Below are 13,584 nucleotides of genomic sequence, written 5' to 3'. Positions count from 1 at the left end.
CAAGAGGGGAAACTGAGGCACAGAGCCGTGGAAGGACTCGCCCAAGATCACGAGTCTGCAGCAGAGCCAGGACCAGACCCCGGCTCTCCCGAGCAGCCCCAGTGCCTACACACCAGCCCATAATGCTTTCTGTTAGTTCAAAGACCGTCCGAAAAAATAGTGTTAAATCCACTCCCCTCCTTTGGCTCTTTGCAAGAGAGCGTTGGGCACCTCCGGCAAACGAGTGGAGCTGGTCCCTGCCTCAGGGCGTGGACAGACCCCGCGGGGGCCCGCTCGAGTCTGGCCTGGGATGGAGACCGGTGGGTAAAGCTGGCCACCTTTCCAGCCTGAAGGGAGGCCGGGGGCCCGGCGCTGTAGCTAATACCCCGAAAGGAAGGGGCTGTCCAGGGGAGAAGGCGGGCTCAGGGGAAGGCCCCTCCACGCAGGACACGACAGCCGGCTGCGGGGAGGGAATGATTAGGTCTCGGAGTGAAAGAAAGGCCAGACGGAGCCCAGCACGCTCTGGGCGCTCCCCAGCTGTAGCATAGGCCAGTTCAAACCCCTGGCCCGCGGGTGGCATCAGCCTGCGTGGGGCTAGCGTGGCACACTCCAGTTCTGCAGAATCCTCTAGCCCCCGGGGCTGCAGAAATAAGCTCCCAAATGCAGCCCGGCTGGCGGCACGAGGACAGGTGGGGGCGCGCGGCCGTGACACGCGTGGGGTGGCTGAGGCGGAGCCCGGGCTGGGACAGGGGGGGGTCGGCTGCGCTCGGCTCCTCCGGGCCGCCAGGGGGCGCAGTGCCCCGCCGCCACCCCGCCAGCCCCAGCGCCGAGGCGGGAGGCGCCCGCAGCGGGCCCTGGGCGGCGGCGATGAAGCGGGATCGGCGCGGCCGGTTCCTGTCTCCCGCCGGCGGGCGCAGGCCGGAGCCCCGGGCAGGGAGCGGGCGGCGGGGCCGCGCGGCCCGGGAGGAGGCGGCCGGGGCGGGGCAGGGGGCGCGCGGGGCCCCGGCGCAGCCCGAGCCGGAGGACGGCGCCGAGGAGGCAGGTGGGTGTCGGCGGCGCAGGGACCGGACTGGACCGGACCGGGCCCCCGCGGGCTTGGGGGCCGGTGTCCGGGCCGGGGCTCCCCCCGCGCCCGCCCGTCACCGCGGCCTCTGAGCCCCTCGGCGGAGCCAGACGCTCGATGGGCCCCGGGAGCCCAGACGGAGCCGGACCCCCCCGGGCCCCGCGCGCTCCTGCCCGGCCACACCCCGGGGGCGAGCGGGGCCCGGTCCCACGGGCGGGGGATGCTTTGGGGCTGGAGTGGCTTCTCCGAGCCCGGGCTGCCGGCTGACACTCCTCCGTCCCCGAAATCACCTGCACAAACCAGCCTAAAATGGCAGGGCGGGCCTCGGCTCCCGGGAGCTAGGGCCAGCTGGCCTCGGACCAGGGACAGAGTTGGCCGGGCCTGGGAAAGGCACAGAAGGGGGGCCCTTGATCTTGACCACCCGTGGGAGTCCCTGGCCGTGGGGGCAGCAAACCAGCCCCTGGGGGCTTGGAGGCTGCCGGAGTCCAGGGCTGCTGGGCCAGCGCTCTTTAGCCCAGGAAATGCGGTTTCTGCTAGCAGGGGTGATGGGGGAGGAGCTGAGAGTAACTATAAATCCAGCCCCAAACAAGTACAGAAAGTGGCAGGAAACCCGTCTTCTGTCAATTCTCCTCACAAGAGAAGTGCTGGGAGTCCCTTCCGATCCTGATCTTCTATCTTCTTGTCTGGGGGACTACTGTGAGCAGCTCTGCTTCTGACACAAGCACCCAGTGTGCCTGTCTGCAACGATGTTTGGAGGGGTTTATCCCCGGGCAGGGTGACACTCCATAGTAAAAGAAGAGAGGAAAAATGGGGAAAACATCAATGAATGTTCCAGATTGTGGGATTTGAAAGCTGCTGAAAAAAGCAGAATTAGAAAGTTGGCTGTTCAAATGAAATGTAGAGTCTGCAGTAAGTTAAGGCCACTTATTTGTGTGACAGAATAAAACGAGCAGGTTGGGGCACAGATGGTCTAAACCTTTCAGCATTTAAAGATTACCCCCCTCCCCCTCCCATTATACGATAGCTATGAAAGGTTTCTACTGGCAGCTACATGAATGAGGATACACATTAGAAGCGTTATCATTGCCATGCTTCCAGGCATGAGCTGGTCATCGCTACAGTCAGGAAGTAGTGGGCTGTAGTCCATGAAAGCTTATGCTCTAATAAATTTGTTAGTCTCTAAGGTGCCACAAGTACTCCTGTTCTTCTTTTTGTGGATACAGACTAACACGGCTGTTACTCTGAAACTTGTCAATCTCTCCTTGACAGTGCATTATGCTAAGTGTGTGGAAGAGAGGGAGGGTTGTTCTGAAATACCAGAGTACTGGACACCATCGACCAGTGGCTCTCAAACTTTTGTACTGGTGACCCCTTTTACATAGCAAGCCTCTGTGTGCGATCTCCCTTATAAATTAAAAACACTTTTTAATATATTTAACACCATTATAAATAATGGAGGCAAAAATGGGTTTGGGGTGGAGGCTGACAGCTTGTGACCCCCTGAGGGGTCCTGTCCCCCCGTTTGAGAACCCCTGCCCTAGACCATGGGCCTTTAAGAATGCACTGATTCTGTATTAACTTGTCTATATTTGTGGGAGTTGAGGGTTGTACCTGAAACAGCTACATTGTTTGTTTGAAAGGGAAACATTTTTTTTTTAAAGCAGACAGTTACACATGAAGTCAAGTTGCAACATTTGTAATAGAACTAGTGATAAAACCCTCTCAAAGCCCCAAAAGCCATCGGTAGTGTCTGAGCTTTCTCCTGCCTGTAAAGAAACTCCAAATTGAGCAGGGAGGGCTTTTACTGCCCTGTGCTGCTCCTCATCCACAGAGAATCGTGCAGGGCAAGGCCGTCCGCTCTTCAGCTCAGACATGGGTGAGGGGAGCGGCCTAGGGTACTGCTTGGATTCCCTGGTATCAGAAGGGAGTGCAGGTCCCCTGTACACCCTTCTAGTGTCCATTGGTACATACTGCCCTCTGGGTGCAAAAGCCCAGAGCCTGTGAAAGGACTGTGCACTCAGATGAGCATGGTGGGGGCGTCAGAGGCAGGAAAAGCTGTAGTACAGGGATGGTGTAGAGAGGCCAAGGATAAGGCTGACCAGTTGGGGAAGGTCCATGGGCTTTCCTGATGGAGCCTGTGGTTCTGGCTGGATGACATCGCTGTTGCAGTGACATAAACCCAGTTTTAAATGCTGTTAATACTGTTCTGCTAGGGCCTGACTGATTGTTGAGTGCTTGGTTTCTGGGCACACTGGGTGCTGCGCATTGTGAAGTGGTAAGATTTGAAATGTGCTGGCTTCTCAGAGGCGTGTGCCTTAGGGTCAGCAGACAGAAATCTCTTGTGTTCCCTCGCTGGGTCAGGCAAGCCCCCGTGGACAGGGGGCAGTCTGTGATCTGTATTCAGCTGGGGTAGAAGTGGATACAGTGGCACTGTAGTCACCCACCCCCTGCTGCCAGTTAGTAACTGTCACTTTGTGTAAGGGCAGAACTGAAATCCTCTTTACAGGGTAGTTCAGCAGGAGTGCAGTAGGCTGCCATGGGAGGGTTGGAGAGCCACACGCCGGCATGGTGCTGGGCTGGCGAGGTGTGTTACTTTGAAGTAATCGCTTGTGGGTTGATGAACTCTAGAGGGAGAGGTTTGTGTCCCCTCATGCTGCTTAATCCCATTTCACTGGTGCCCTTGCTGGTCCTGAGCACAGGTTTACACAGCAGTGGTTGCTGGCTTCTCAAATGCAGCTGTTAACTTAACTCCTCAGGCATGCCTCCCACCTGATTACCTTGATCTTGGGCTGGAGTGAAGGAGTGCCCTGGTTGCTCTGCATCCAAGCCTCTTAAGGCAATGCACTGCCTTAGAGTGAAGTCATTGTGTAACATTTGTACTGTGGTAACTCGTAAGGGCCACAACCATGTCTGGGCCGGTGTGCTAGGTGCTGTACAAACACATGACAGTCCCTGTACATTTGTAAGAACTGACTTATTTTCATCCTTCCTTCTTACTTAGGAATTGGTAGAGCCCTAAGCGTAGGATATTGCCGACTCTGCCATGGGAAGTTTTCCTCCCGGAGCTTGCGGAATGCTTTTGGCAAGGTTCCTGTAACGGGAGAGAACTCGGAGAAGCAGCGACGTGTGGATCAGGTGTTTTTCACAGATTTCCAGCGACTGGTCGGAGTAGCAGTCCGACAAGATCCTGCTCTCCCGCAATATGTCTGCAAGAAATGCCATGCCCAGTTTTACAAATGTCGCAGCGTCCTCAAGACGTTTATTCAGAGGGTGAATGCATCACCCACAGGCCATATAAAATCAAAAGGAAAGTATGTATTGCGCTTTTTTATTCATGTTCATTTTTCAAGTCATACATTTCTGTATATTTGTATATGGTAGTTTGCTTGTGGAATTTCCGGGCACTGAACTCCCAGGACAGGATGTATTTTTAGCAGCTGTAAACAGCTAATGACGGAATGGGTTTTCTCTGTAGACAGCATGTGCTCCTTTATCTGTTACTGCCAGGTTTAGATACATTAGTTTGGTTACTGCCCTGGCTCTAGCTGCTACCATGTTCCTGGTTTTCTGTCTTTCTGGAAGAGATTCTTCATGTGCTGCTTTGTTTTGTGTGTAGGAACAGTGATGTGCAGCCACAGCCAGATGCAGAAGCCCCCTGTTTGGGTAAGTGCAGGACAGAATTATTGGGAACTATTTTTTGTTTGTTCTGGGATACTGTCAAAGGAGGGTTTGGGGTTTTCGACTGGACACTCAGACGACACGCCACTAACTTGAAATCTAGTCATTTAAAGAAGTTCCCTTCAGTTTGTTCCTTTAGTGCATTTGACAGTTGTGTCACTGCTTCATGGTCCTTTGTACTTCTTGTGTCATGCACTAGACGAGGACATCAGACTTGTGCACTGCTCCGGGATCTCGCCTGTTCGCTCTCCTAGCAGGTTCCACACAAGGGAGTTTTCCAGTAGTGGCATCAGCTGAAGAGGCAGCAGGGCATTCAGACAGGGGAAGGGGGCTAGGACGGAGTATATCTGGTCACGTTCTTGGGCCTGCCCAAAAGTCCCTCAGACCCAGCAGAGAAGCAGAAAACAGCTTTGTAGTATTCCCGATTTACCAGGTTATTTTTTAAAACCAGACCATTAAAAAATTCCCGTAGAGGTGTTCTTTTAAAAAGTACTTTTGGGGCCTCTGCCTGCCCGAGCTCCCCCATCAACTCTGGATGTTTTACAGCCACTCGTTTCAGGTGTCTTTAAATGGTTCAGCTTAGCTGTTGGGCATGGCATAAAGAGCCAGATACATAGCATGGTAATGGGTTGTTTTGCTATCTAAGTGGGGATAAGCACCGTTCGACAGCCTGGGACTGCCAAAGCGACTAACTGCTGGCATGCTCTTCTTTCCCATTTGAACAGTAGACTTGATCACATCCAGCCCCCAGTGCCTGCATAATTTGGTTACGTGGACCCACAACCATGCGGGGAACTGCCAGTCTGTGCCAAGCCTGCAGAGTGTGTTATCTTCCGAGTACTGTGGGATAATTCGAGCCGTGTGGGGCTGTGGAAACGGGCATGACTATGTTATGGATACAGATTCTGATTGCAGCACGGTGCTTGTCGATAATGCCTTGTCTGTTACATGGGAATGGAACAAGAGCACAGCACAGTGTTTGACTGACAACGGGGCAAGTGCAGACAATGCTGGGGCTGCCTCTGCTCCCAGGCCCCAGCTTGCTCCAGCAAGGACAGGCACTTGCGAGCAGCCAGTAAACAAAGGGACCACATCGGAGCCACTCGGAGCTGAGAATCAGTTGCCACAGAGCAGGAATTCATCTCATTCACAAGAGGACAGTCCAGTCTCTTTACAGGAGAAAAGTCTGCCCCAGTCAGCCTCTCCACTGAGCAGTGCCCCAGGTAAGAGTTTTGCCTAAAAAGCGACCTCCAACCGTATGGGGAAAGGTGAAGGCCCTTTTCCCCAGACTCAGAGGCTGGGTCCATGCAGAACTTTCTGACTGTGCTATCACCTCCGGGATGGGTGGTTTTCTAGGATGGCATAGACAGCAATCAACAGCACCTAAACCTCAGTCCAGGTTGACGTTAGAAACTGAGCATTGCAGAAAGGAAGCGTATTTAAAAATAAACCGCGGAAGCTGGGCTCTGAGCACAGGGCTGGGGCGTCAAATCATGGCTTTGCCACGCACTTGCTCTGTGGCCTTGAGCAAGTCACTTTGCCTCTTTGTGCCCAAGTTTCCCAGTCTGTTGATGGGGATGACACTGCTTCCGCTCCAGTGGAGATTCAAGATGAAAAGTGCCGAGTGAGTGAAATGGGCCGTGGTGGGGAGGACATTTCAAAGAACCATTTGTGCAGGGGGTTGGACAATTCAGTGCAGTTGTTAGCACTTCCCTCCTGGGCTACACTACCACAGTTTCCCTTATTGCTAATAAATACAAGGTGGGCCCCTGAGCTGCTGGGTGGATGGCCTTGCCTCCTCCCTCTCCAGCACCACAGCAGGTGTATGAGGAACCAGGGAGAGCCTGGTCACTACCCTCAGACATTCACGGGAAACTTTCCAGCATGATTCCAGCAGTGGACCAGTAAGTACTTAGAGAGCTGCTTCCATTCACCCTGCAGGCTTGATTTGGCACCTTCATCTCTTGTCCCTTCTCAAGATGATGTGTGACACCACTGGGGATTATCTCCTGACTTTAAACAGGTGGGCTTGGGTGACTCCACCTTGTTTTCTGGATCATGCATCTGAAAAAGGCGTGAGCAAGACTTCCTGGTGCTGACAAGAGGAAACGTAATTGAAAGCTACTTAGTCTCAGATATATTACAACCACAAATCAGAAACTGGTATGGGTCAGAATCAAGAGTGTTTACATGGGCATTGGGGCAAAACGGATCCATAACAGTTCCTGGCGTGTAGGAGGTGAAGGCCCCAGGTCTTGTGAAGCCCTGCAGTCACATATGTGGTTAACCCATCTTCAAAGAGAGTATGTAGCTAGCTGCTGTGAGTGAATTCTCCGTTTGCGGGCTTCTTTTAGCTGCTTTTTGTTTGTAATATGCAGTGTTCTCCTTTATTTCCTAGGACAGTTGAGTGGGAAGCAGGTTCTGTCTTCAACGTCGGATGAGCGGGTAAAAGACGAGTTCAGTGACCTTTCTGAGGGGTGAGAGAAGAGTGGGTTTAAAATAGCCTAAATATTCTTTGCAAGCATGAAAATGATCAGCTGAGGGGAATCTAATTCTCCAGTGTGACCGGTCATGGGAGACCCCTTCCTCCCTTGGACCAGCATCTGACAGAGACTGGTTTCTTTGTAGTGATCTTGATAAAAGTTCACTGAGCTGACACCCCGTATTCCTTTTTCCTAATCGTGTCCCGTTTTTCTTTAAATGGCATTTGGAATCCCTGATAGATGTTTTAGCAGCTTCTGAAAAAGTTTCCCAGCAGAGCTGCCCTGTGTCTTTCAAGGACCCAGTTTGGTATTGCCCAGCTCTGCGCTGGGTCTGGTGAGATGATTGCCAGCACTGCAGGCCCATATAGCTTCTATTCTGTCTCATAGTTCATTCTCATTTCCAGCTACTGAGAGTCTGGATTCCACAACAGTCATTGGTGTGGATATCTAAAGGAGAATCCATCTTGGTTGTCGGATATTGCACTGCACTTAGCGAAATCTGCTCTTTACTTACAAAAGGAGCATGTTTGATGGGAACTTGCCGAGTGGCAGTAAATGACACTTAAAGCCTATCGATTTTTGCAATCATTATAACCCCTCGTAACAGTGGAAGAAAATTAGGCCAAGATTCCCAAAAGAGGGTGTCTAAAGTGAAGCACCTAAATAAGTGACCATATAGCAGTTGTTCTGGGTCAAAAGTACGAGCCTGCCTTTTGCAAGCGTAATTTAAAATGTAGCTGGGAGCCTGAAAAATGTTGCACAGAAGATGCCAGAATGTTCTGTTGTCTCCTTCTTGACCCCGGAATTGTTTGTTTCTATAACTAGGATAAAAAGCCCAAGCCTATTGGCTGCTGTTAGGAGAATGTGGAGTGAGCTGCAGAGTAATTAACTTTGTGTCAGAACAATTGTATTATGTTCTTGCTCTGCAGAATTGCCTGTCCTATTGCAGAGGTTGGCTGTGACAATTCCACTCTTACAACTTCCAGTAAATCTCTAACTGCATGGCCAGACTTTTTTCTCATTACAATCCTCAATTTATTCTTGCTGGGCTGTAATCTCCAAAGAAATCGATTTTGCAGTTTCAAGTGTTCCTTGGGGTGTGTGTTTTTTTCTTGCTTTAAGAGATGATGTGGGAAGAGACTGTTTTGCACCTCAGTTGCCATGACTTTTTGTGCAGGAGATTGAAGAACAAAGATTGAGGACTGCTAAAGAAACCAGCAAATTGGAGTGTTAGTGCTGAGGTTTCATCCAAACCAGGTATTATAAAGTTTCTTCTCTTTCTCAGAGACTTCTTGAGTGAAGATGAGAATGATAAGAGAACCGTGCAATCTTCAGATGACTCCTTTGAGCCTTATCCAGAAAAGAAGTAAGGGGCTTTTTTTACTTTGCTTTTTTAACACAACTTGGTTCTTTATCCACAGAATAGGTATAGCGCAGGCATTAGCATCAGCGTCCCCTGACCCACTTCTTTGGGTTTTCTGGGATGGGGGAGGCCAACCCAGGGAAGAAGGTTTTGTTTGCTCTCACATGACCCGGAACTCAAGCTCCCCACATCTCCCTCACTCCCTTCCTGACCTGTTGGCACCTAGAGACGTGATTTACGGTGCCTCAGTAGAATGGTTCACTGAGCTGCACAGCAGGTGAATGTGATCTATCAGGGGCTGCATTCCTCCTCCTCCTCCCCCCGCACTCCCACGTGCAGAGAGCACCCGTGTGTCTCCAGACCTTCGCTGAGCTAGTTGGGCCATTTCAGGTGAAATTAGACTTGAATTCAATACAAATGAAATATCAAACATTCTCATTCATCTCTTTACATTGTTGTTCCTTGCCTTAGGGGGTCCAACAAAAAGAGTGAAAATAAAGAAGCGAAGAAGGCTGAAGAGCCCAAAATAAGAAAGAAGCCAGGACCCAAGCCAGGCTGGAAAAAAAAGATCAAATGTGAAAGGTAACTGAACTGAGCACGGAGGCGTGAGACTCTCCGAGATTAGCACAATCTCACTGGAGTAATTCTCTGCTTTTCAGGGAGGAGCTGCCTACCATCTACAAGTGTCCTTACCAGGGGTGCACAGCTGTATACAGAGGGGCCGATGGCATGAAGGTAAGTTAAGAATTAACATGCGACTTCTGTTAGTACTTCTGTTAGACTTCCCAGTACTTCTGTTAGTCTCAAAGGTGCCACTGGACCCGCTGTTGCTTTTAACATGCAACTTGTTATTTCCAGTGTAGGTGCTGTGAGCTATTAAAGGGGATGAATCACCTTTCATGCGAGTAGAGAATTAAGAATGGTATCTGGGCATTCCTTTCCCTCCTCTTGAAGGACAGGGATGGGTCAAAGTGAACAGTTCAGCTGCGTGACCTGTGTAGTGTCTGAGGTCTTTGTTCCGTTTCAAGTGGAAAGAGGAACTGGTCTCTTTCCAACTCACGCTGTGCTTCATCTTCTGTCTTGAGATTCAGCTATTGCCTTGCTGGGGAGCCCTTTTGGAAACGCTGCAGGCTAATGGGCTGCTTGGGGCCTAATGTTGGTGGAGAGAAGGTTTAACAATGTTTTATTAAAGTCCTACAGAAGGATGGACTTGCAGGCTTGGATGCAAGCTTGAGTCATTTCACATAGTGAAACTAGAGGTGATGTGTAGGCCTGCACTACTGCCTTTTTCCCTTGAGTCTTCTGGCTTGTGCTATGTAAGCTATTGATTAGGAGTGTGAATTAACTTCTGACCCCTACTAGGGTAAAGAGACTCCAATCCTTATTTTTAGAAACACATAAAGGAGCATCATGAAGAAGTGCGGGAGAGGCCTTGTCCCCACCCTGGCTGCAACAAGGTGTTCATGATCGATCGGTACCTACAGCGCCATGTGAAACTCATTCATACAGGTACTTCCTGCTGACAGTGGCTGCTCCCAACCGAAGGGAGGGTGTTATGCAAGAACAAGATGATGACTTCACTGTGCCAAGACCTTGTGTTGGGTATGAAACTGCCCTATCACTGTGGTATTTGCTTAAGACCCCCTTTCTCCCCCTTCCCACTGTTTGTTTGGTACTGAGAGGCCTCCAGGCCCTGCCATCTTTTGGGAGGATTTGAGCTACTTCCCCCATCAGGTGCTAGTGAAGGAACTTCATGGTTTAGCTTAAATTGCTTGTGGTAAGCAGGGGCTTCTGTGTATCAATGAGGTGTTAAGGTGTCAACAGTGCCAATGACTCCTTCACCAGGTCTGTTCTCCCTGCAGAGGTACGGAATTATATCTGTGATGAATGTGGGCAGACCTTCAAACAACGCAAACACCTCTCAGTCCATCAGATGCGCCATTCAGGAGCAAAGCCCCTCCAGTAAGTGCACTTGGGCCTTATGCATATCATAGTGATGTAATAAAGTAAATGAATAGACAGGGTCACCGGTTAGACCCCCTTTAAAATATGAATCTGTATGATCTCCTTCCACTAGTCAGAGTGGCAAAGAATTAGTGTGTATAGTTAAATGTTTAGAAAAAGGCCCCATCCAAGAGTCTCGCTGTAAGATGTTGGCGTTTTCATCAGAAAATCCAGATTGGAAGCTGAGGAGCCAGGGTAAGGAATTCATTTAAAGACACACTTCTCTGAAGTCAAGTTCAGAAAAGTTCAAATAAACTGGGGCCTGCTGTACTGGAAGGAGTCACGTGGTGTCTGGAAAACAGACCTGCTGCCTATGCTAGGAAGTGTAGGGATTTCTCTGTCCTCTTAGCTACCAGCAGAGAGGTGATGTAACTAAGGGAGACATTTCCTAGTTGTACATTGGGTTTGTGACTAATCATGATCCTGACCAATTGGGAGTCTCCTTTTACTGGAGAAACTAGCTCAACTTATCTGCTTCTAGGATTCCTTTTAGCTCCACCCCGGTGCGCTCCCTTTGCAGGCTCACTCTCACGCTTTCTAATTTGCGTTGCCTCAGCTCCCAGTAGATGCAAAAACTGGGGAATTGGTAAATAATGAGGACAGGTCATTGATTCAGAGCAATCTGGATTGTTTGGTAAAATGGGTGCAACCAATATGCATTTGAAAATAGATCTGGGAACAAATGGGACTCTATCCTGGGAAGCAGTGACTCTGAAACAGATTGGTGGGGCATAGTGGATCATCAGCTGAACGTGAGTGCCCACTGTGACCAAAAGTGATCCTGGGATGTATAAACAGGGAAATAAATAGAAGTAGAGAGTTATTTTACCTCTAGTTGGCACTGGTGCAACTGCTGCTGGAATCCTGTGCCCAGTTCTGCCATCCACAGTTCAAAAAGCATGTTGATAAATTGGAGAGCCCTGCAAACGAGTAATGGATTAGAAGTGATTGAGTTCTGAGTCAGTCTGTTTAGTTTAACAAAAAGGTGGTTAAGGGATGACTTGATTATAATCTACATGGGGAACAAATATTTAGTAATGGGCTCTTCAATCTTGCAGAGAAAGGTACAACTTCTAGCCATTGTCAGACATTCAGACTGGAAATAAGGTGTACGTTCTTAACAGTGAGGGTATTTAGCCATTGGAACAGTTTACCCAGGGTTGTGGTGGATTCTCCATTACTGGCACTTTTTAAATCAAGGGTGGATGTTTTTCTAAAAGATATTGTAGGAATTATGGGGAAGTTCTAGGTCCTGTGTTATATCATGGTCCCTTCTAGCCTTGAAATCTATGAACGAGAGGCCTTCAGTAGCTTAGCATTTCTTGTACTGTGCTGCTCCAGTATCTTCCCTGCCCCATGCACAAGAGATGTTCCATTGAAGTGCTGAAATAGTATTAGCTGTCACCAATCTTATTCTCCATATTCCTAAACCCATTTACCCAGATAGTTGCTGTGCAGGAACAGAAGATTTTTTTAATACAATCTCTTGAGTTGAAGCCTTTTTGTTCAGTGAGCATTACCCTACTTTCTTACCAGTGATGAACTACTGCCAGCCTTACCTGTAGCTGGGGCCACTGTAGTGTTGCTCTAATTGTGTTTTGCTTTCCAGATGTGAAATCTGTGGTTTCCAATGCAGGCAGCGAGCGTCTCTCAAATATCACATGACCAAACACAAAGCTGAGACCGAGCTGGAGTTTGCCTGTGACCAGTGTGGAAAGCGTTTCGAAAAGGCCCATAACCTTAATGTCCACATGTCCATGGTGCACCCTCTGACCCAGACTCAGGACAAAACCAAGCCACTGGAGCCTGAGCAGATTCTCATGTTGAATCCTTCAGGGACTGTGGAAAGCCAGGCTGTAAAACCAGAACAGACTGCACAACAGGAGCCCACTTGAAGGTCTGCTGGAGGGTGTGCTGATCCAGCCTTGGATAAACCATTCAGCAGTGAGGATTTTTAATATACATTTTAATAGATTCTCAACAAAAAACCCACCTCAGTGCAAATAGCTTCAGCTTGCTCAGAGAAAGAAAAAAAAAAAAAAAAAAAAAAAAAAAAAGCTTTTACTGTGCTGTGATTCTCCATGCTTAAATCAAATTCAGCGGTGTTGTACTGAACAGTCTCCATCGAATGTAAAGGACCTGGATGTTCTACACTCCCCCACGTGGTGATAGAAACCAAGTTGTACCACATCAGTTAAGTAGTTTCATAAACTGCAGGCATGTATGTAGTTCCTATTCAGAGGGGTCTACAGTTATACGGGACAGTGGAGTGACTTAAAACTAGGCTTTTTTTAAATTACAATTCCCCAAGCAAGTCTAAAGTGAAAAATTTAACCTACTTTTTATTATTAACAAGAGCTTCAAGGTTTTGCTTGTAATAAATTATTTACAAAGTAATTTGAATCGAGTAGTCCTGGTTACAAAGATGGAGGACAGCTGAAAGTTTTTCCTGTCAATCCATTTCTTTGGATTCCACAAAAAATATCTTAAACACTTTCTGCAGCTGCAGAGTTAGACACATCTTTCTCTGCTGCCCTTGCCCGGGCTACAGTTCTCCACCAGTATCACTCAGAAGAGGACTGGTTCATCATAGACATCCTCAGCTACAGTGGGCTTCCAGGAATGGAAGAGGGCAGCTTTCACCTCTGGGTCAAACTCTTCACAGGGATCCAGTAACTGGGAGGAAAAAGAAAGCAACTGGTATTAGCTTGCTTTGAAGAAGCAGCAATTGGCTTCTAAGATCAGCACCAGCTCAGCCTCTCTGTTTATAGTAAAGTTCCCAAAACATGCCTCTGCTAGAGAAAAAACAGCATGGTTTGGGGTCAGACAACAGCCAACTCCACACAAACAGTGGATCTGTACTACCAGGAAAGTACTATGAAAGGGGCATTTAAATGCTGTATGGTTTGGGGACAGCACTAGTTCATGATTAGTCTTGCAAAAAAGACTGAGGGCTGCATGCATGCTGACACTAAATGGAGGGTAGGCAGGAGCTTACAAGGACTTGATAAAAG

General features: G+C 49.1%; 2 protein-coding genes across 5 annotated transcripts in view; one reads left to right on the top strand and one right to left on the bottom strand.

The window, feature by feature from the left end:
• Nucleotides 1-824: 824 nt before the first annotated feature.
• On the top strand, nt 825-12,967 carry ZNF276 (zinc finger protein 276). Of its 3 annotated transcripts, none has more exons than XM_054049119.1 (11): nt 825-1,021; nt 4,044-4,353; nt 4,659-4,705; nt 5,449-5,943; nt 7,119-7,197; nt 8,489-8,569; nt 9,038-9,148; nt 9,226-9,301; nt 9,958-10,075; nt 10,429-10,528; nt 12,180-12,967. In XM_054049119.1, exons 1-11 carry the CDS (start codon nt 847-849, stop codon nt 12,463-12,465), a joined length of 1,878 nt encoding a protein of 625 aa, XP_053905094.1. In that variant the 5' UTR covers nt 825-846; the 3' UTR covers nt 12,466-12,967. The 3 variants fall into 3 exon arrangements, with proteins under 3 accessions (XP_053905094.1, XP_053905093.1, XP_053905095.1); XM_054049118.1 differs by having other exon boundaries at nt 5,446-5,943; XM_054049120.1 differs by having other exon boundaries at nt 5,446-5,943; nt 10,412-10,528; nt 12,180-12,332.
• Nucleotides 12,888-13,584, bottom strand: part of FANCA (FA complementation group A) — a 57,472-nt gene continuing 56,775 nt past the window's right edge. For both annotated transcript variants that reach the window (XM_054049111.1, XM_054049113.1), the window contains exon 43: nt 12,888-13,246. In XM_054049111.1, the coding sequence (XP_053905086.1) occupies nt 13,139-13,246 (108 nt within the window). In that variant the 3' untranslated portion in view covers nt 12,888-13,138. The remainder of the gene's footprint in view (nt 13,247-13,584) is intronic.

The sequence above is a fragment of the Malaclemys terrapin genome, chromosome 14 (assembly GCF_027887155.1).
Source record: "Malaclemys terrapin pileata isolate rMalTer1 chromosome 14, rMalTer1.hap1, whole genome shotgun sequence".
NCBI classification, from domain to species: Eukaryota; Metazoa; Chordata; order Testudines; family Emydidae; genus Malaclemys; species Malaclemys terrapin.
This window is presented reverse-complemented; position numbering and strand designations above follow the sequence as displayed.